This window comes from Coregonus lavaretus (genome assembly GCF_964263955.1).
Source record: "Coregonus lavaretus genome assembly, chromosome: 6".
In the NCBI taxonomy this organism is placed as follows: Eukaryota; Metazoa; Chordata; class Actinopteri; order Salmoniformes; family Salmonidae; genus Coregonus; species Coregonus lavaretus.
Window position 1 is genome coordinate 63,018,653 of NC_139993.1, and position 22,064 is coordinate 63,040,716.

Below are 22,064 nucleotides of genomic sequence, written 5' to 3' on the forward strand. Positions count from 1 at the left end.
AGAGAAGCTTGTTAGCTAGCTAACTAGCTGGCTGTAAGCTGTGCTGTTATCAAAACGTAACCTGCAGCTAGCTAGCTAGCTAGTGATAGAAACGTTGACACGTTTAGTGCCTGTATAACCTCCTTAGCCGACTAAACTCAACCCCACGATGTACGATGGTTGGCGACAAGTGTGGGCGGACTGGAGCTCCAATGTCAAATAAAATGATTTCTGATTTCAGTAATCAAAAGAAAAGCCCACAATTACACACGAGATTGTTCTGATTGCGGACAGTTCTTTGGATGCTGAAAGCAGTAACGTTAGTTTCAGATAACTTCGTTTTATGACGGTAGAGCTCAGTCTGCCCAACACTAGTCGCCGCTCAACTCCATCGTAAATCGTTTGAGTTTAACCTATGAGTTAACTAGTAGCTTACTACATCTATGGTTCGTATAGAAAAGTACGACAAATAATGTTATTTTACTTTGCAGTGTACGCCACCTGGGCTGTCACACACTGTCCTCATCACCATGTCGCAGACCACTCTGTTGGAAGAGGTGGTCCAGTGGAGTAAGGACACCTGTCGGCAGGAAGTCAAATCCGTCCTCCCCAAACTCATCATATCCTTTCATGGGTCTCTGTTGTACAAAACATGGCATGGGGCGTAAATAATGGGGCATAAATAATGTACTTATGGTTGAAATGACTGTAAACATCAGTTCCAGGTCTGCACAAATGCACTTCAGACCTATCTAGTTTATTATTAATGCCTGTGTGTGTAGCTATATACTGGTGAAGTAATATTGCGATACTTTTGAACTCCTTAACCCTGTGTACTCCATGCATTATAAAACAGAAAGCTGGGAAGAACATATACGTAAGTCTAATCTTTTTAACATCAAATCAAAGACTTGTGGAGGTCTACCATTTTCTGTCTGTAAACAATTGTTGGAAAAATGACTTGTTTCATGCACAAAGTAGATGTCCTAACCAACTTGCCAAAACTATAGTTTGTTAACAAGAAATTTGTGGAGTGGTTGAAAAAACGAGTTTTAATGACTCCAACCTAAGTGTATGTAAACTTCCGACTTTAACTGGATGTGTATATATATATATATATATATATATATATTTTTTTATTTTTTTTTCTTCATATAATGGTGTGTAAAGACAGTTTTTGATTCTAATTTTTGTTGGACATAAAGTTGTCACCTGTCAGTAAACCCAGTCATAATTCAGTGTTCTCCATGAATAGGGCCTACAGTGAAAGGCCAGTGGCATGCTTTCTCTCATTTCATGAACGTGTGTCTCCTTTTAGATGTGCTGAAAATCATCACAGACATGTTCTTGCCTCACCTCAGCCAGTCAGAGCTGGAAGACGAGTGCTTCTCCAAGGTCTTACCTAAGGTACAACATATTTCATTTCTTGTTTGAACACAGACATGCATATTCGAAAGCATCAGCTCAGTGTGTGTGTATATATGTTTAACTGTTGTAATGTCTGCAGGTAGAGAAGATGTTCAACAGGCTGATGGAAGAGATCACTAACCAAGTAGGAGGGCTGTCCAGTCACAACACGGAACTACACTCTTTTCTCCGGAACATTCTACAGGTGTGTTCTTAATGGCTGGTAAATTCTCTCTCTCTCTCTCTCTCTTTCTCTGACTCTCTCTCTCTCTCTCTCGCTCTCTCTCTCTCTCTCTCGCTCTCTCTCTCTCGCTCTGTCTCTCTCTCTCTCTCTCTCTCGCTCTGTCTCTCTCTCTCTCTCTCTCGCTCTGTCTCTCTCTCTCTCTCTCTCTCTCTCTCTCTCTCTCTCTCTCTCTCTCTCTCTCTCTCTCTCTCTCTCTCTCATATATTGTATCAATCATTCCCCTGTCTTTCTCTCTGTTGTGTTAAGGTATAAGTTGTTTTCCCCTCTTCAAATCTGAATGCTAATTGTACTGAGTGGACATCGTTAACTGGGGGTGGTTCTGTTTGCCAGTTGATGGTGCAGGTGTTGGAGGTGCTGTCTGGCTGTGTGCGTCATGTCTGTTCATTTGAGGAGGCCCCTGCCCTGGATACTATCCGCTCCTTACCCTCCTGCGTCCTTAAGGTCCTCAGGAACACCTTCCAGCACTGCAAGGTATGACTGCAAGGAATTCACTGTTTTAAGGAATCTTCCTGTGCAAAAGTCTATGTCTAGGAGTGTCTGAAAGAGTGCATCATGGCCATCTGTAGTTTTGGACTGGATGGAGTCCAGTGGTATTATTACAATATGTTGTGGGAATCACAATGAAAGGGTACCAACGTGTAACTGTTTCCCCAGGAGAGTGGGGAGGTGTACTGTGGGCGTCTGTCCCTGGTGGGAGACCTGCTTCAGGGTCTGTTTAAAGAGGCTTACTCACTACAGAAAGGCCTGATGGAACTGATGGACAGCATCTCCCTGGAGAACACAGCCTCGGAGGACGACGTCTCCGACGTCATCACAGGTGTGTGTGTGTGTGTGTGTGTATCGGAAGAGACTTATGCATCCGTCTGGTTGTTTGTGGATAGCAATTCTCACTAGATAAAAATGACCATTTACGCTATACATGGTAAGACATTGTCATACATTAACAATATTATTTTGCCTCTGATGACAATGAAAATGTGTTTATTTCCCTCAGTGATTCATAGTCTCCTGGATATATGCTCGGTTATCTCAAACCTTGACATCGCACTACATGCCAACACATGGAAATTCATTGTTAAGTAAGTATAGAACCATATACATTTAATCATCATAAACATTATCGGGCTAATTATCTGATCTATCCTATTTATTCATTATTTAGTAAGTGTAGTCCGGCCCACAAACATTACATTTAGATGATCATTTAAAACTATCTGGCTGTTTTTGTTGGCTGACTTATTGATTGATTGATTGATTGATCTGATCAGGCAGTGTGTGAAGTATGGGTCGTTGGTGGAGGAGCGGCTTCGTCACGGTGACATCACATCCTGTCTGTGTGATGACCTGCTGGCCTCGTTCCATAGCTGCCTTGAGCTGGCTGGGCAGATCAGTCAGGTGGGGCCACAGGTACATGGCCAATCACATCGAGAGAGTCAGAGGAACACTCCCTATGAGCAAAATACGAAAATCTTTCATTCATTTCAATTATTCTTTCATTCATTTCAATTATTCTTTCATTCATTTCAATTATTCTTTCATTCATTTCAATTATTCTTTCATTCATTTCAATTATTCTTTCATTCATTTCAATTATTCTTTCATTCATTTCAATTATTCTTTCATTCATTTCAATTATTCTTTCATTCATTTCAAAATGTATTTTGTTGCGTGCATACTGAACATGACCTTGATGAGTTGAATGAGCTGATTTCCTTCTATTATTAAAGCCTGTGTCCAAATGCATTATTGATTGATATTGCACCACAATAGAGAACTTTTTTTTTGCGCGGAGTATGTTACGGGTCAATTCAGGAGAGAAATGCAACCTTCTCGCTGTGGCCCTGGATGTCTATGCCTGAGGTGAAGAGTAGAACACGGGTAGACAATGAAACAATGTTCTCTGATAGATCTGGTCATTCCTGCTGTCATGTTGAATCGCTGTTCTGTGTTTCTTACAGGTGGCACACAGCCCAGAATACAAGCTGTTTCAGAAAACCACAAAGATGTGCAGATTTTTTGCCAACACATTAGTTCACTACATAAAGGAATTTAAGGCTTTTCTTTCTAAGTCTTGCAGACGCTTCCATCAACTCTACCTCCAAATTGTCAGGTACAATGAGCCTACACTGTCTGCAACTCTCACACACACATACACACACACACCCTCTGTGGTTAACGTTTATTCTATTTTACCCACAGCAAGTTTCCACCCAGCCTATGTTCCCCAGTGCTCCCCTCCCCTCTATCTGAGGAGCTGAGCGGAGCAGCTCTGGTGCCCATGGACGCTCTGCTCTCCCAGCTGCTCCCCCTCAGACCCTTCGCTGAGTCAGTCCTCAACCCCAGCCAGCGTGAGTTTACCTCTACCTTCACCCTAATACCCCTGGCCTAGTATAGAAAAATTGTCCACTTCTTCCTTCACCCTAGTGTAGGAAAATATTAAATACCGTACATTACACAGATCCAGTGTTATTAGGCAAGTGCTAAAGACCAAATATTTAGTATATGTAGCAAAGAAACCCCCCACTGCAGTCTATGCTATCCCATGTGATTTATGTCTTTCCCATGATGTGCTTTCCTGACATGAGCCTTAGGTCTTGGAAGTGTACAATCTGTTTCCTGATTACGCGCATGTACACTGTCCCACGTCCATTTGGGGCCTCTGTCAATGTACTGTAGGGATGCTTTACGCTTCAAGCCTTATGTAACAAAGGCAAACACACACACACACACACACCCTTTCCGTTGGTGTTCTTTGAGGACATTACTGAGTGTGCTCTGGTTTTTATTTAGGGGTCAGAGGTGAACTTGGAACACAATGCTCTCACGTCTCATAAGGCCAAAGTACTACTATGAAGATCAGGTCTCTGCTCATTGTCTGTCTTTAACCCCTAAGCACAGGGGACATAAACAGCAGAGATAGGAAGTTCAGCTCTTTTTACTGACTCTGATCTTTTCGACTCGTTCAGTCAAAATAACGAATCTTTCGACTCATTTCGTTCATTTGAGACAATAATGCCCAGTGCACGCAGGACCCCTTACCGGCGAACGATGAACTGAAGGAAAAGTGTGCTTTAAACAATGTTGATTGCCTGCCATACAAATACGATTATTTCTTGATACATTTGAAACAAAGTGTGATAAGAACAATATAGTTTGCGAACTGCAGCCCCTCCCCCAAACGATTTGTGTTTCAGTTTGTTGAGCAGAGTTATGTTTTGCTTCTACAAAGCTGTGTCCATGATAACTTTCAATCATCAATACATTGTATTCATTCTTGCACCATGTGATAAATTATCATTTCTAAAAATGTATTTTTCTCCTCTATGCTGCCTGCAGCCTGATCTATTATCCTGCGTGGATAAATGACAGACGGTTGTTGGTCGGCGCACGTCTGGAGCCGCTGAGTGTGTATAAAACCTGCTGTAGGACTCATTGCGGCCAGCAGGTCAAAAACAAACCACCAAAATGAACGAGTCACTCACAAAAAACGAATCATGACTCTCGAGTCAGTAAAAAGAGTCGTTCAAAAAGAACGAATCGTTTGCGAACTGCATGTCACTAATAATAATGCCCGGAGTACCCCTGAAGTACCCCCTCTTGCATTTTACCAGTAGGCTTACGGTCTCATGAGTCTTCTCAAGTACCCCATGTGGATAGGCCAAGTATTCCCAGAGGTCCTAGTACCCCTGGTTGGGAACCACTGGCCTAATGCTTACAGGGGCATTTCAGTCCTGTCCTAATAGACCCACCTGTCCTGTTTGTGTACCTGTATGTAGAGTTGAGTCCTGAGACAGAGTTACCTCATTGCCTCCTGCTGGTGAATGTCATGGGTCAGTTCCCCTCCCATCCAGATGAGGCGCTGCAGCTGTGGTATGACGGCAGCCACTTTCCTGAGGACACACCCAGGTAGGAGAGCTCTAGACTATGGCTGTAGACCAAACATTGGTCAAGTAGTGTTTTTTGTTGTTTTTGATTTAGTTTGCGTAGTTCAACAGAATCAATGAAATACTCCCAAAAACGCCATGATACATCAAGAACATCAAGTGTTTCACTTTCACCAAAACATTTCTTTGATCTGTCGTTCTTTCCACCATATATCTCCCCCTTCTCTTCCCCCTCACTCTCCCTCTCTCCTCCTCTCGCCCCCTCCCTTCTCTCCCCCCTCCCTTCTCTTCTCTCCCCCTCTCCTTCTCTTCTCTCCCCCCTCCCTTCTCTTCTCTTCTCTCCCCCCCCTCTCTTCTCTCCCTTCTCTTCTCTCCCCCCTCTCTTCTCTTCTCTCCCCCCTCTCTTCTCTCTCCCCTTCTCTTCTCTCCCCCCCCTCCTCTTCTCTTCCCCTCCCTTCTCTTCTCTCCCCCCCACTCTTCTCTCCCCCCCCTCCCTTCTCTTCTCTCCCCCCCCTCTCTTCTCCTCCCCCCTCTCTCTCCCCCCTACCTGCCCTGTCTTCAGACTGCCTCTGTTCCGGGCCTTGTTCCAGAGCTTCCGGCGGTGCTGTGTGGAACGGAGGGTTCCAGTGCTGTTGCCGGGGGTGATGATGAAGGGTCAAGCCCAAGGGAAGGTGACCCTACACCATCACGTCTGTGTGATGCTCTGTGCCCGTGTGGCATCGCTGCCCCCAGAACACTTCCCCCTACTGGTGAGGCCCCTGCCCACAAACTGTTGTTTTAAATTGTTGTAAAAATTGTGTGTAAGCATTACACACGCACACACACGCACAAGTAGTGTACACACACAGCACTTTGGCCCCTGAGTTTTTCCTGACTTACGTGGGCTAACCTGGAAAAACTCTAAAATGATTGCATTATGATGAAATTGTTGATGTGTTTATGATGGATGTGTTTATGATGGATGTGTTTATGATGGATGTGTTTATGATGGATGTGTTTATGATGGATGTGTTTATGATATCATACCAAACCTTCTTCACTCTGTTCTTCAGTTGAAAGACAGGATGGGGGAGAAAGAAAGTTGTGTTTTAGGATGACACCAGAATGCACTTGTTACTACATGCCCTAACCTGGAAAAACTCTTAAATGATTTCATAACATGTAAGATTATTTAGTGGAAACATCAAGTGCATTTCTGGTGAAAATGATCACCCTGAAACGCAACTCGATCATCGTCCTTCACCCTGTTCATCTACTGTGGATAAGTTTATGATGTCATACCAAACCTTCCTGTTTCTCTCTCTGTCTCTCTGTCTCTCTCTCTCTCGGTCTCTCTCTCTCTCTCTCTCTCTCTCTCTCTCTCTGTCTCTCTCTCTGTCTCTCTCTCTGTCTCTCTCTCTCTGTCTCTCTCTCTCTGTCTCTCTCTCTCTGTCTCTCTCTCTGTCTCTCTCTCTCTCTCTGTCTCTCTCTCTGTCTCTCTCTCTCTCTCTCTCTCTCTCTCTCTCTCTCTGTCTCTGTCTCTGTCTCTGTCTCTGTCTCTCTCTCTCTCTCTCTCTCTCTGTCTCTGTCTCTGTCTCTGTCTCTGTCTCTGTCTCTGTCTCTGTCTCTGTCTCTGTCTCTGTCTCTGTCTCTGTCTCTGTCTCTGTCTCTGTCTCTGTCTCTCTCTCTCTCTCTCTCTCTCCTCTCTCTCTCTCTCTCTCTCTCTCTCTCTCTCTGTCTCTGTCTCTGTCTCTGTCTCTGTCTCTGTCTCTGTCTCTGTCTCTGTCTCTGTCTCTGTCTCTGTCTCTGTCTCTGTCTCTCTCTCTCTCTCTCTCTCTCTCTCTCTCTCTGTCTCTGTCTCTGTCTCTGTCTCTGTCTCTGTCTCTGTCTCTGTCTCTGTCTCTCTCTCTGTCTCTGTCTCTGTCTCTGTCTCTGTCTCTGTCTCTGTCTCTGTCTCTGTCTCTGTCTCTGTCTCTGTCTCTGTCTCTGTCTCTGTCTCTGTCTCTGTCTCTGTCTCTCTCTCTCTCTCTCTCTCTCTCTCTCTCTCTCTCTCTCTCCGTCCTCTGTTTTGTGCTACTCCGTCCATCAGGAGCGTAGTCTGCTGGAAGCCGTGCTGCAGCCTGACACCCAGACAGCCCTGCTGGCTACTGACGTGTGGTGCTTCATGGCCCGGTGAGCATCTGGTCACACCCCCGGGCCTTTCCTCCACTAACACTTGTCTTTTCTTTATCACCACTGCTGTCAGCTGCTTTATTCAGGACAAATGTGGTTGTCTCACCTAGCCACCATTTTTAAGATGAATGCACTACCTGGAAGTCTCTCTGGATAAGAGCGTCTGCTAAATTACTAAAATGTAAATGTCGCAGTACTGTAAATGTCCATTCCTTGTCCTGTGTTAGTTGTCAGTTGTGAGTGACTCTGTCCTCTCTCTGCAGGTACGGTACAGCTGATCTGTGCTTGCATCACGTTCTCCTTACAGCTCAGCTGGTGAGTAGGGAGGACTACAGACAGACAGACACACACACACACACACACACACACACACACAAAACCTCTCCCTGGCTCCCAGTGATCTCTCTCCCACACACACACCTCTCTCAAGGAATCCTAGTTTATCATCCCTATCCTAGGCCCAATCCCAAATCCACCCCTAAGGCCTGCGCCCTACGCCCTTGTGGAGATCTGAGAGGATTTGTAAACAAATATGATGTAACAAGTCAGGCTGCAGCTGGTACCATATTGCTCACACCTGTCAGATCTCCACAAGGGCGCAGGGTTTTAGGGGTGGATTTGGGATTGGGCCAACGTCTCTCTCTGTCTCTGTGGGCAGGGTGGCTGTAACCTATGGCATCTCTGATACCCCAACAGAGGCGACAATTGGTGTTGCTGGATCATGGGGGGGCAACGAGACACCTGTTAGTAACTGTGCCAGGTCATGAAATAAAGTGAAACTGGCCTTCCCCTTTTTTTTTACCATCCTCTCCTCTCCTCCCCCAGGTGAAGTGGTGTGGCGGGCAGTGTTACCAGCTGGTCCATCTGGGCCTGCTGCTGAGACGCATGCTGTTCCTCATGACCCCTAACCATCAGGTCAGAGAGCAGCACAGAGAAAACATCTACGTGTGTGTGTGTGTGTAGGGGGGGAGGGTGTATTTGGGCTGTATTTATTGATCTCTGGTTTTATAAAGAGAAGTGATATGAGCTATGTGATGATACAGTGGTCCTCTGTAGCTCAGCTGGTAGAGCACGGCGCTTGTAACGCCAGGGTAGTGGGTTCGATCCCCCGGGACCACCCCATACACACAAAAAATTATGCACGCATGACTGTAAGTCGCTTTGGATAAAAGCGTCTGCTAAATGGCATATTATTTTATTATTATATTATGTGGTTTGTGTTTTTCTTTACATTTGTGTGTGTGTTTGTAGATGGAGTTGGTGGAGCGTTTTCCTCCCTCCCAGGCTGAGAACCTCCCTGTGTGGTGTCACATCCTCCTCAGAGCCCTGTCCCATGACGCCCGGCAGCGGGTCGAGGCGGACGTCATCACCCTAACTAACACCACTGTGACAGACTGGCAACAGGCTGGGTACAAACTGGGACAGCTGGACAAAGTGGTAAGGAGGACCGGGAGACCCATGGGGGGCGGCGCGCAATTGGCCCAGCGTCGTCCAGGGTAGGGGAGGGAATGGCCGGCAGGGATGTAGCTCAGTTGATAGAGCATGGCGTTTGCAACGCCAGGGTTGTGGGTTCGATTCCCACAGGGGGTATGAAAAAAAAAAAATGTAAGTCGCTCTGGATAAGAGCGTCTGCTAAATGACGTAAAATGAGGATGCTTCAGAAGCTGCTTTAGACCAGGAGCGAGCCAATCTTTAAATAGCTTTTCAGTGTGGACAAAACAGTTGTGTGCTGTTCTGCTGGAGTGGTAGTGCCGAACCTACTTGTTTTATACAGCCTCATTGCCAGGCAGGCAACTTTTTGTAACGCACATGCTCGTGACACATTTTGGCCTTAGTTATCATGCTGAAGGTCTTATTCATTGCCACGTGATTTTTTTTTGCTCTAGTTATATAGAAGCACCAAGGGCATGGTTACAATATTCTCTGCTGCATGGTTGTCCGCTGTCCTATAGTAGGTGTTGAATAGAAAGGTCATGACCGGCTTTAAGAGCTTAGATAAGGGGAAGAGTTTGGTTTAAGAGCTTAGATAAGGGGAAGAGTTTGGTTTAAGAGCTTAGATAAGGGGAAGAGTTTGGTTTAAGAGCTTAGATAAGGGGAAGAGTTTTGGTTTAAGAGCTTAGATAAGGGGAAGAGTTTTGGTTTAAGAGCTTAGATAAGGGGAAGAGTTTGGTTTAAGAGCTTAGATAAGGGGAAGAGTTTGGTTTAAGCTTAGATAAGGGGAAGAGTTTGGTTTAAGAGCTTAGATAAGGGGAAGAGTTTGGTTTAAGAGCTTAGATAAGGGGAAGAGTTTGGTTTAAGAGCTTAGATAAGGGGAAGAGTTTGGTTTAAGAGCTTAGATAAGGGGAAGAGTTTGGTTTAAGAGCTTAGATAAGGGGAAGAGTTTGGTTTAAGAGCTTAGATAAGGGGAAGAGTTTGGTTTAAGAGCTTAGATAAGGGGAAGAGTTTGGTTTAAGAGCTTAGATAAGGGGAAGAGTTTTGGTTTAAGAGCTTAGATAAGGGGAAGAGTTTTGGTTTAAGAGCTTAGATAAGGGGAAGAGTTTGGTTTAAGAGCTTAGATAAGGGGAAGAGTTTGGTTTAAGCTTAGATAAGGGGAAGAGTTTGGTTTAAGAGCTTAGATAAGGGGAAGAGTTTGGTTTAAGAGCTTAGATAAGGGGAAGAGTTTGGTTTAAGAGCTTAGATAAGGGGAAGAGTTTGGTTTAAGAGCTTAGATAAGGGGAAGAGTTTGGTTTAAGAGCTTAGATAAGGGGAAGAGTTTTGGTTTAAGAGCTTAGATAAGGGGAAGAGTTTGGTTTAAGAGCTTAGATAAGGGGAAGAGTTTGGTTTAAGAGCTTAGATAAGGGGAAGAGTTTGGTTTAAGAGCTTAGATAAGGGGAAGAGTTTGGTTTAAGAGCTTAGATAAGGGGAAGAGTTTGGTTTAAGAGCTTAGATAAGGGGAAGAGTTTTGGTTTAAGAGCTTAGATAAGGGGAAGAGTTTGGTTTAAGAGCTTAGATAAGGGGAAGAGTTTGGTTTAAGAGCTTAGATAAGGGGAAGAGTTTGGTTTAAGAGCTTAGATAAGGGGAAGAGTTTGGTTTAAGAGCTTAGATAAGGGGAAGAGTTTGGTTTAAGAGCTTAGATAAGGGGAAGAGTTTGGTTTAAGAGCTTAGATAAGGGGAAGAGTTTGGTTTAAGAGCTTAGATAAGGGAAGAGTTTGGTTTAAGAGCTTAGATAAGGGGAAGAGTTTGGTTTAAGAGCTTAGATAAGGGGAAGAGTTTGGTTTAAGAGCTTAGATAAGGAGAAGAGTTTGGTTTAAGAGCTTAGATAAGGGGAAGAGTTTGGTTTAAGAGCTTAGATAAGGGGAAGAGTTGGGTTTAAGAGCTTAGATAAGGGGAAGAGTTGGGTTTAAGAGCTTAGATAAGGGGAAGAGTTTGGTTTAAGAGCTTAGATAAGGGGAAGAGTTTGGTTTAAGAGCTTAGATAAGGGGACGAGTTTGGTTTAAGAGCTTAGATAAGGGGAAGAGTTTGGTTTAAGAGCTTAGATAAGGGGAAGAGTTTGGTTTAAGAGCTTAGATAAGGGGAAGAGTTTTGGTTTAAGAGCTTAGATAAGGGGAAGAGTTTGGTTTAAGAGCTTAGATAAGGGGAAGAGTTTGGTTTAAGAGCTTAGATAAGGGGAAGAGTTTGGTTTAAGAGCTTAGATAAGGGGAAGAGTTTGGTTTAAGAGCTTAGATAAAAGTACCAATAAGATAAATCTTGTTTAGTGTGAGAAATCAGGGCAGATAAGGTCATTGCTTGTCGTCCTAAGTGGACCGTCCTGGTTGTATGTGAGGATGAAAGCACTGCATTATGGACTCTCAATACGGTCCATTTACTTCCTCCCTGCCCCAGAACATAGCGCTGTTGTCCCTGCTGATGGTGGTTCGAGGTGAATCTCCCGAGGCAGAGTGTGGGTCATCTGCACTGAGGATCATCTCACAACTCTGGGTTGGCATGTGTCCCAGTCAGGTGAGGGACACACAGACACTCACAAGTACATTTTGGGTGTACAGTTTGACTGTTAAGGTAACTCTATCCCTTTTCATTGTCAGGTGCAGACCCACCCTAGCATCCAGTGCACTCTGAGACTCCTCCTCTCCATGTCAGCCATCTTGGTGAAGAGTTTTGACCCACAGGTCATCTGTCAGGTACAGAACACTAACATGTTCTATGATGCTCAGTGGTGTAGTGGTAAAAGAAAGGTGGGTAAACTATCAACTCCAGGGGGCGATCGAGATAAGACATATATTTTTTTTTGGGGGGGGGGGGGGGGGACTAGATTAGTAGAATAAACAAGGTGCAATTTCGACAGTCACTCAATTAGCCCATGTCAGCAAAAAAAAAAAAGTGTAAGTTAGTCTAGCCAGCTATCTAAACTAGTAGTAATCATGGTCGATTTACCGACCGAGGGGCCCCCATTGATTTTGTTAGTCGCTCTCACTCAGATATCATATTCAAAACTGCAAACATTCTCTCTCCGCCCCATGGCAAAATGTGTAGAATTGCACAACATTCTCTCTCCGCCCCATGGCAAAATGTGTAGAATTGCAGGAAATTAACTCTAAAACAATGTTTTGTCTCAGCTGTCAAGAGGGGGGCCACTAAAAGGTTTTGCTCGCAAGTTGAGGGGGCCCCCAACAAAATGTCACTTAGGGCCCCCAAAAGGCTAGGGACGGCTCTGACTGCACGTGTAGGGATGGCTGTGGGTAGGCAGACCCGCGAGCCACTGTGGCCCCTCATGATGATTTCAGATTTTTGGGGACCACCCCAAAAATATTGCAAAATAGGATGTGAAGATGTTCATATTGAAATGTGTTATCTTTATAATCACGTTCATGTTCTTTGTGTATCATGTGAACTGCACTGCAATTCAGTTTTCTATATTGTATACTGCTAAAGAGCACCAGTGTAAAAGGCCTATAGTTGACTCTTAACATGTTGTACTCTATATACTAGGGCTGCACGATATATATCGTTTCAGCATCGACATTGCGATGTATGCATCCGCAATAGTCACAACATCGCAGAACGTGTGATTTAGTAAGGACCTTACTGTAAGGTAAACATAAGTCTACAATATATATATATATATATTTTTAATGTTAAACTAGCATTATATCTGTCTGATATAACGTAATTTACTCCTATTTATGGGTTGTTGGATACACAGTTTATTATTATTATTATTTTAAACACGGAGTTCGTTTCTGCACGTGGTTGCCATGCAGGCTCTGATTGCGCGTGACGAAATGACGAGCGAGGAACAGGCAAAAAAGATCGAAATTGAGAATTTGGTTGCAAAAAGAAATGCATCGTCAATTATATGGAAATATGTCGGCTATCTAAACTAGTAGTAATCATGGTCGATTTACCGACCGAGGGGCCCCCATTGATTTTGTTAGTCGCTCTCACTCAGATATCATATTCAAAACTGCAAACATTCTCTCTCCGCCCCATGGCAAAATGTGTAGAATTGCACAACATTCTCTCTCCGCCCCATGGCAAAATGTGTAGAATTGCAGGAAATTAACTCTAAAACAATGTTTTGTCTCAGCTGTCAAGAGGGGGGCCACTAAAAGGTTTTGCTCGCAAGTTGAGGGGGCCCCCAACAAAATGTCACTTAGGGCCCCCAAAAGGCTAGGGACGGCTCTGACTGCACGTGTAGGGATGGCTGTGGGTAGGCAGACCCGCGAGCCACTGTGGCCCCTCATGATGATTTCAGATTTTTGGGGACCACCCCAAAAATATTGCAAAATAGGATGTGAAGATGTTCATATTGAAATGTGTTATCTTTATAATCACGTTCATGTTCTTTGTGTATCATGTGAACTGCACTGCAATTCAGTTTTCTATATTGTATACTGCTAAAGAGCACCAGTGTAAAAGGCCTATAGTTGACTCTTAACATGTTGTACTCTATATACTAGGGCTGCACGATATATATCGTTTCAGCATCGACATTGCGATGTATGCATCCGCAATAGTCACAACATCGCAGAACGTGCGATTTAGTAAGGTAAACATAAGTCTACAATATATATATATATATATTTTAAATGTTAAACTAGCATTATATCTGTCTGATATAACGTAATTTACTCCTATTTATGGGTTGTTGGATACACAGTTTATTATTATTATTATTATTTTAAACACGGAGTTGGTTTCTGCACGTGGTTGCCATGCAGGCTCTGATTGCGCGTGACGAAATGACGAGCGAGGAACAGGCAAAAAAGATCGAAATTGAGAATTTGGTTGCAAAAAGAAATGCATCGTCAATTATATGGAAATATGTCGGCTACAGACAGGATGATGTTGACCAAAAACAGGTACTTTGTCGAGAGTGCCTTGCGATTGTTGCCACAACACGAGGCAACACGACCAATTTTGTTCGATCATTTAAGGCGGCACCACAAATCTTTGTATGACGAGTGCAAAGCATCTCAATGCCCTCCAAAGCAAAAATCTATTTCGGATGCCTTTGCCAGTATTACACCATACGAGAAAGTTTCCAAACGGCAGAGAGAAATCACAGATTCAATAACATTTCACGTCGCCAAAGACATGGTACCAATTAACACGGTTACCAAAGAGGGTTTTAAAAACGTGATCCGGTCGCTTGACAAGCGGTATGTAATGCCATCACGCAACTATTTTTCTCAAGTTGCCATCCCAGAGTTGTACGAGAAATGCAAGGCACATGTTGAAACAGAGCTGTCACAAGTGGAATATTATACAGCAACAACGGACTTGTGGTCCAGCCGGACAACGGAGCCCTACTGTTGATAAAACAAGTTTACTGGAGAACGGAGACCAAGTAGAGACTTTTGGACAAGGTGGATAATTGTATAATATAAGGCAGTTTATTCAGAGGTAAAGATATCTGGAATCGCGTGCACGGACCCGTTCGTCAACCTCGTAGGGAGATATCTGAGAGAGCGAGCCCCTAAACATTGTGTGCTGACATTTTATACAATAAAATAAAGTAGGTTGATTCTAGTAGTTCTGATCTTCTGATTGGTCCTGATGAGTTGGTCGAGGTCACCTCCATTGCATTGGCTCTGAGTCGGGTTCTCTGTCTTCAGATGTTCAGCCTAAGAGAAGGGGGTTTTTGTGTGTGTGTGTGCTTAACAATGATGATGTGTGTGTGTGTGTGTGTGCGTGTGTGTATGTGTGTGTGTGTGTGTATGTTTAACAATGATGATGTGTGTGTGTGTGTGCGTGTGTGTATGTGTGTGTGTGTGTGTGTGTGTGTATGTGTGTGTATGTTTAACAATGATGATGTGTGTGTGTGTGTGTATATGTGTGTGTGTGTGGGGGTGTGTGTGTGTATGTCCTCAGAGCAAGAAGTCGTGAGTTGGGAGAACTGAGAGACCTATGGCGTGGGTGTTGTCCATAGCCACCTGCTGATAAGGCCGACAAGATAGAAGTCTTTGTGCATTGTATTAAATACAAAGGCCCAACACAAGATGGGTCATGCACAAGATTTTAGTCAGACCAAGCTATAACATTATATATTTACTACGACACTACAGAAGTCTGACCGTACACTTTATTAATGAGGACTTCCACCTGGAAAGTCGCTGTTTGCAAACTGCATTTTTCCCAGAGGATCATGCATACATCCTGTATTTTTTCAAATCGCAATATATATCGCAGAAAAACAAAATATCGCAATGTCAGTTATTTCCAATATCGTGCAACCCTACTCAATACCTATTTTTAAAAAAACGTGTTTGATAAGATTACAGATTATTTTGAAAAACCATTTACATTTCGGGAGACCCCAAGTTCGGGAACCACTGTACGACTCACCTCTCTCTCTGCTTGCTTCCTCTCTCTGCGTGTCTCCTCTGCCTCCTTCATTGCAGCCTGCCTCACCACTGTCTTATCTCACTACTCTCTGTAAAGCAACGTTATTTTGTTATGATAACAAAAGATAGGCTACTATAAATTAAGATTATAGCTTAATTTCAGTCAACTGCTCCTGCTGAGGTCAGGCTCCGTTTAACGTTAGCTTCTAACTTCATCCTTCTAGCCAGCTGGTTATAGCTAGCGGTTATAGCTAGCTATCGGGCTTAAAGTAGCCAGAGCCCCTGAGCTAGCCACCTGGCTGAAATACCTGCGACTATTTACCAGTTGATGTATACTATAAATTGATTGTGTGTGTTTTTAGGCCCTTGTGTGTGTGGGAGCCCTGGTCTCTGAGAAGTGTCCTGATGACCTGCTGCTCGCTGCTCTGGACTTCTTGGCCTCTCTAGGCAAGGTGTTCATCCCACTTGATAGCCAGGTACTGTATGATGGCCAGGTAGTACTGTATGATGGCCAGGTAGTACTGTATGATGGCCAGGTAGTACTGTATGATGGCCAGGTAGTACTGTATGATGGCCAGGTAGTACTGTATGATGGCCAGGTAGTACTGTATGATGGCCAGGTAGTACTGTATGATGGCCAGGTAGTACTGTATGATGGCCAGGTAGTACTGTATGATGGCCAGGTAGTACTGTATGATGGCCAGGTAGTACTGTATGATGGCCAGGTAGTACTGTATGATGGCCAGGTAGTACTGTATGATGGCCAGGTAGTACTGTATGATGGCCAGGTAGTACTGTATGATGGCCAGAAAAATTATACTGAACTAAAATATAAAGTGTTGGTCTGATCTTTCATGAGCTGAAATAAAAGATCCCAGAAATTTTCCATATGCACAATAAGCTTATTTCTCTCAAATGTTGTGCACAAATTAGTTTATGTCCCTGTTGGTGAGCATTTCTCCTTTGCCAAGACGATCCATCTACCTGACAGGTGTGGCGTATCAACAAGCTGATTAAACAGCAACATCATTACACAGGTGCACCCTGTCCTGGGGACAATAAAAGGCCACTCTAAAATGTGCAGTTTTGTTATGTATGGGTGGTCCCAGGGATCGAACCCACTACCCTGGCGTTACAAGCGCCATGCTCTACCAATTGAGCTACATTTGTATGGGTTACCTTCAGATGTGTCCCGTGACACTTGTGGGGGTCGTGGAGCAAAACGGTGAACACCGACTACATGTAGTTCACTACTCCACAACAGTGTGTGTGTCGTCCACAGAGCCAGGTGTTGCCCAGGCTGAGTGATCTGTTTGGGGCCCTGCTAGCTGAGAGGTCCTGGCTAATAAATCAACATGCCCTGGAGGCCTTCGCTCACTTTGCAGAGGTGAGACTCTCCTGAATACTGTTTTTAGTGATACGTTATATTCCTATCTTAAACATTCCTATGAAATGACCAGTTTCCTTCTTCCTGAGGGCACTTGGCTGTGAGTTGATTTAAAACTGGTGGGTGTAGTGACCACTTTAATGTACGTATGAACTTCAATGTGCCTTCAGAAAGTATTCACACCCCTAGACTTTTTTCCACATTTTGTTGTTCCAAAGTGGGATTAAAATGGATTTGGCATTTTTGGTCAACGATCTACACAAAATAATCTGTCAAAGTGGAAGAAAGATTCTATTTTTTTTTATTTTCTTTTAAGAAAACACTAATGTATCTTGATTAGATACAGTAGGGGAAAAAAGTATTTAGTCAGCCACCAATTGTGCAAGTTCTCCCACTTAAAAAGATGAGAGAGGCATGTAATTTTCAGCATAGGTACACGTCAACTATGACAGACAAAATGAGGAAAAAAAATCCAGAAAATCACATTCTAGGATTTTTAATGAATTTATTTGCAAATCATGGTGGAAAATAAGTATTTGGTCAATAACAAAAGTTTCTCAATACTTTGTTATATACCCTTTGTTGGCAATGACACAGGTCAAACGTTTTCTGTAAGTCTTCACAAGGTTTTCACACACTGTTGCTGGTATTTTGGCCCGTTCGTCCATGCAGATCTCCTCTAGAGCAGTGATGTTTTGGGGCTGTCGCTGGGCAACACAGACTTTCAACTCTCTCCAAAGATTTTCTATGGGGTTGAGATCTGGAGACTGGCTAGGCCACTCCAGGACCTTGAAATGCTTCTTACGAAGCCACTCCTTCGTTGCCCGGGCGGTGTGTTTGGGATCATTGTCATGCTGAAAGACCCAGCCACGTTTCATCTTCAATGCCCTTGCTGATGGAAGGAGGTTTTCACTCAAAATGTCACGATACATGGCCCCATTCATTATTTCCTTTACACGGATCAGTCGTCCTGGTCCCTTTGCAGAAAAACAGCACCAAAGCATGATGTTTCCACCCCCATGCTTCACAGTAGGTATGGTGTTCTTTGGATGCAACTCAGCATTCTTTGTCCTCCAAACACGACGAGTTGAGTTTTTACCAAAAAGTAATATTTTGGTTTAATCTGAACAATCCTCTTCTGGATCATCCAAATGCACTCTAGCAAACTTCAGACGGGCCTGGACATGTACTGGCTTAAGCAGGGGGACACGTCTGGCACTGCAGGATTTGAGTCCCTGGCGGCGTAGTGTATTACTGATGGTAGGCTCTGTTACTTTGGTCCCAGCTCTCTGCAGGTCATTCACTAGGTCCCCCGGTGTGGTTCTGGGATTTTTGCTCACCGTTCTTGTGATCATTTTGACCCCACGGGTGAGATCTTGCGTGGAGCCCCAGATCGAGGGAGATTATCAGTGGTCTTGTATGTCTTCCATTTCCTAATAATTGCTCCGACAGTTGATTTCTTCAAACCAAGCTGCTTACCTATTGCAGATTCAGTCTTCCCAGCCTGGTGCAGGTCTACAATTTTGTTTCTGGTGTCCTTTGACAGCTCTTTGGTCTTGGCCATAGTGGAGTTTGGAGTGTGACTGTTTGAGGTTGTGGACAGGTGTCTTTTATACTGATAACAAGTTCAAACAGGTGCCATTAATACAGGTAACGAGTGGAGGACAGAGGAGCCTCTTAAAGAAGAAGTTACAGGTCTGTGAGAGCCAGAAATCTTGCTTGTTTGTAGGTGACCAAATACTTATTTTCCACCATCATTTGCAAATAAATTCATAAAAAATCCTACAATGTGATTTTATGGATTTTTTTTCACTCATTTTGTCTGTCATAGTTGATGTGTAGCTATGATGAAAATTACAGGCCTCTCTCATCTTTTTAAGTGGGAGAACTTGCACAATTGGTGGCTGACTAAATACTTTTTTTCCCCACTGTAAGTATTCAACCCCCTGAGTCAATACATGTTAGACTCACCTTTGGCAGCGATCACAGCTGTGAGTCTTTTTGGGTAAGCCTCTAAGAGCTTTGCACACCTGGATTGTACAATATTTGCACATTCTTTTTTAAATTCTTTAAGCTCTGTATAACACGGTTGTTGATCATTGCTAGACAGCCATTTTCAAGTCTCGCCATAGATTTTTCAAGCCGATTTGAAGTCAAAACTGTAGCTAGGCCACTCAGGAACATTCAATGTTGTCTTGGTAACCAACTCCAGTGTATATTTGGCCTTGTGTTTAAGGTCATTGTTCTGCTGAAAGGTGAATTAGTCTCCCAGTGTCTGTTGGAAAGCAGACTGAACCAGGTTTTCCTACAGGATTTTGCCTCTGCTTATCTCTATTCTGTTTATTTTTATCCCAAAAAAAACTCCCTAGTCCTTGCCAATGACAAGCATACCCATAACATGATGCAGCCACCACCACGCTTGAAAATATGAAGAGTGGTACTCAGTGATGTTGTGTTGAATTTGCCCCAAACATACAGCTTGTATTCAGGACATAAAGTTAATTTCTTTGCACATTTTTTTGCAGTATTACTTGTTGCAAATAGGATGAATGTTTTGGAATATGTTTGTTCTGTACAGGCTTCCTCCTTTTCACTCTGTCATTTAGGTTAGTATTGTGGAGTAATCCATTCTCAGTTTTCTCATATCACAGCCATTAAACTCTGTAACTGTTTTAAAATCACCATTGGCCTCATGGTGAAATCCCTGAGCGGTTTCCTTCCTCTCCAGCAACTGAGTTAGGAAGGACACCTGTATCTTTGTAGTGACTGGGTGTATTGATGCACTATCCAAAGCCTAATTAATAACTTCACCATGCTCAAAGGAATATTCAGCACCTGCTTTTTCTATTTTTACCCATCTACTACTTGGTGCCCTTCTTTGCGAGGCATTGAAAAACCTCTATGGTCTTTTGTGGTTGAGACTGTGCTTGAAATTCACTACTCGACTGATGGACCTTACTTTTTATTTTATTTTTTTATTTCACCTTTATTTAACCAGGTAAGCCAGTTGAGAACAGGTTACAGATAATTGTATGGGGTACAGAGATCAGGTAGTCATTCAAAAATCACACTATTACTGCACACAGAGTGAGTCCATGCAACTTATTATGTGACTTGTTAAGCACATTTTTCTTCCTGAACTTATTTAGGTTTGCCATAACAAAGGGGTTTGATTACTTATTGACTCAAGACAATTTTCTACAAACAAAATTCCACTTTGACATTATGGGGTATTCTGTGTAGATAATTGACACAAAATCTCAATTGAATCCATTTTAAATTCAGGCTATAACACAACAAAAATGTGGAAAAAGTAAAGGGGTGTGAATACTTTCTTAAGGCACTGTATATAACCTTTAACTGTAAGTCGTTCTGGATAAGAGTGTCTGCTAAATGACTCAAATGTATAAATGTTCATGTTTCAGGTCACCAATCACGAGGAGGTGATATCCCAGAGCTTGTCTTCAGAAGACACCAAAAACAAAGTGGTGAATTTCCTCAGCAAGGTAATGAATGCCACCCCCCCCACAAACCACATCCAATACACAGTCATTGATCGGGAGATAATTAAAGATGGAAGGGACTGAACATGTTGTTGTGTTCGTCCAGACTATTAACGCACAGGAAACGCTAGAGACTCGTCTTGAGAGGTTAAGATTGGAGACGTCTGTTCTTGAGCGACACAACAACAGGCTGGAGACCAATGAGGAAACTGCTGCTTCTGCTGGTGATGACCAGTCCACTGCTGACACAGAGGTGAGTGATGAGGCTGATGCCAGTGACCATATTAAATCTGTGTTTTTTTTTTTTGGGGTGGAAGATTAACTCTGCAAAAGCTGTTAATGGGAAAACTTGGCAGAATTAGCCAGTGAGAGGATGACAATTCAAAACCAACAGTTTCTGGCACTGAACCAATAGCTTAAAATACCTTATTCACCACTCCTCCCTTCCTATATGTAAATACTGATCTTACATTAGTACGTTAGTCACCAATCAAGTCTGTCTGATCAGTGATTACTTAAAGGAAGTTAGGATGTATTTTGTAAGTATTCAATCAGTTTCTCTGTGACTTGCATAGTGATACAGTAATGATAGTGACTCATGACTCCCCCCCCCCCCCCCCCCCCATCCAGCCCTGTCCCAAGCGAGCACGGCAGGAAACCAGCGTTGAGGAGGAGTATAGACTTTACCTCCAGACAGCTGAGAGTGCCCTGAGGGCCCTGCAGACGCTGGTAGAGGGGCGCACCACCGACACAGTTATCCCCTCCTCCACCCCTGTCCCTGCCCCCCCTCCACATTGGGTGACGTCCAGACTACAGGAGCTGCAGACTCTGATAACCCACATCAGCACGGCCAGACCACCAAATCGCTAGCCACCTGGCAATGTGGTCCTCTGTAGCTCAGCTGGTAGAGCACGGCGCTTGTAACGCCAAGGTAGTGGGTTCGATCCCCGGGACCACCCATACACAAAAATGTATGCACGCATGACTGTAAGTCGCTTTGGATAAAAGCGTCTGCTAAATGGCATATTATTAATAGCCCCAAAGTTTTTTTTTTTTTTTTTTTTTTTTGAGCTTTGTTTTAAGTCTGCGTGTGTTAATGTTGTCTGTTTTATCCCTTTATAAAATAGGGTTTGTATGGGGAGAAGGGTCAGTCCTTATTAAACATGAATACCTTTAAATATGGAGTCTTTTCAGGTTCATTTCAGTAAGTTGGGTGTTTACCCATCAAATGTCAGTCCAGACTGGATTCACAAAAGAAAAGAGGTTCATGATTGCCCTCTGCTGGTGAATATGCAGTGTTCAGGTGATAAGTAGTGAATGTGACGTTACCGTCCCGTGGACGTTGACCTCTACAGCTCAAGGCACAAATTCACTAGTTCTCAATCAACAGACAATATTGCAAGTGAAGCTGCACTATACTGCAGAATGGTCTTAATTATTTAATCAATGTCCATTATAGCCATTCATAGTTAGGATAAGACTGGGAATTATGCTGCGGTCATAACCACATGGGAAGGTAGTTAAGAGTTGTGAAATAGTAAATATGAGTTCATGTGCTTGAACTGGGAAATCAAGGTCATTTAAAAGGCTTTGGATTGTTTTGCCCACTTTTAAATCAAAAGTAAAATGAACAGAATCAGTTTTGTATCAACAATTTGTTTCTTCTTACTGTTAGCATGGTGGCAT

The 22,064-nt window shown here is 43.4% G+C and overlaps 1 protein-coding gene across 1 annotated transcript; it reads left to right on the forward strand.

Annotated features, from left to right (window-relative positions):
- Positions 1-739: 739 nt before the first annotated feature.
- Positions 740-21,556, forward strand: firrm (fignl1 interacting regulator of recombination and mitosis). Its single transcript, XM_084164683.1, has 23 exons — positions 740-856; positions 1,298-1,386; positions 1,487-1,591; positions 1,961-2,101; positions 2,285-2,447; positions 2,625-2,709; positions 2,899-3,037; positions 3,589-3,740; positions 3,830-3,978; positions 5,407-5,536; positions 6,077-6,263; positions 7,583-7,665; positions 7,929-7,980; positions 8,491-8,580; positions 8,917-9,102; positions 11,527-11,643; positions 11,727-11,822; positions 15,851-15,964; positions 16,771-16,875; positions 20,301-20,381; positions 20,485-20,631; positions 21,009-21,260; positions 21,415-21,556. The coding sequence occupies exons 1-22, from the start codon at positions 820-822 to the stop codon at positions 21,246-21,248; spliced, it is 2,688 nt and encodes an 895-aa protein (XP_084020809.1). The 5' UTR covers positions 740-819; the 3' UTR covers positions 21,249-21,260; positions 21,415-21,556.
- The last annotated feature ends 508 nt before the right edge of the window (positions 21,557-22,064 follow it).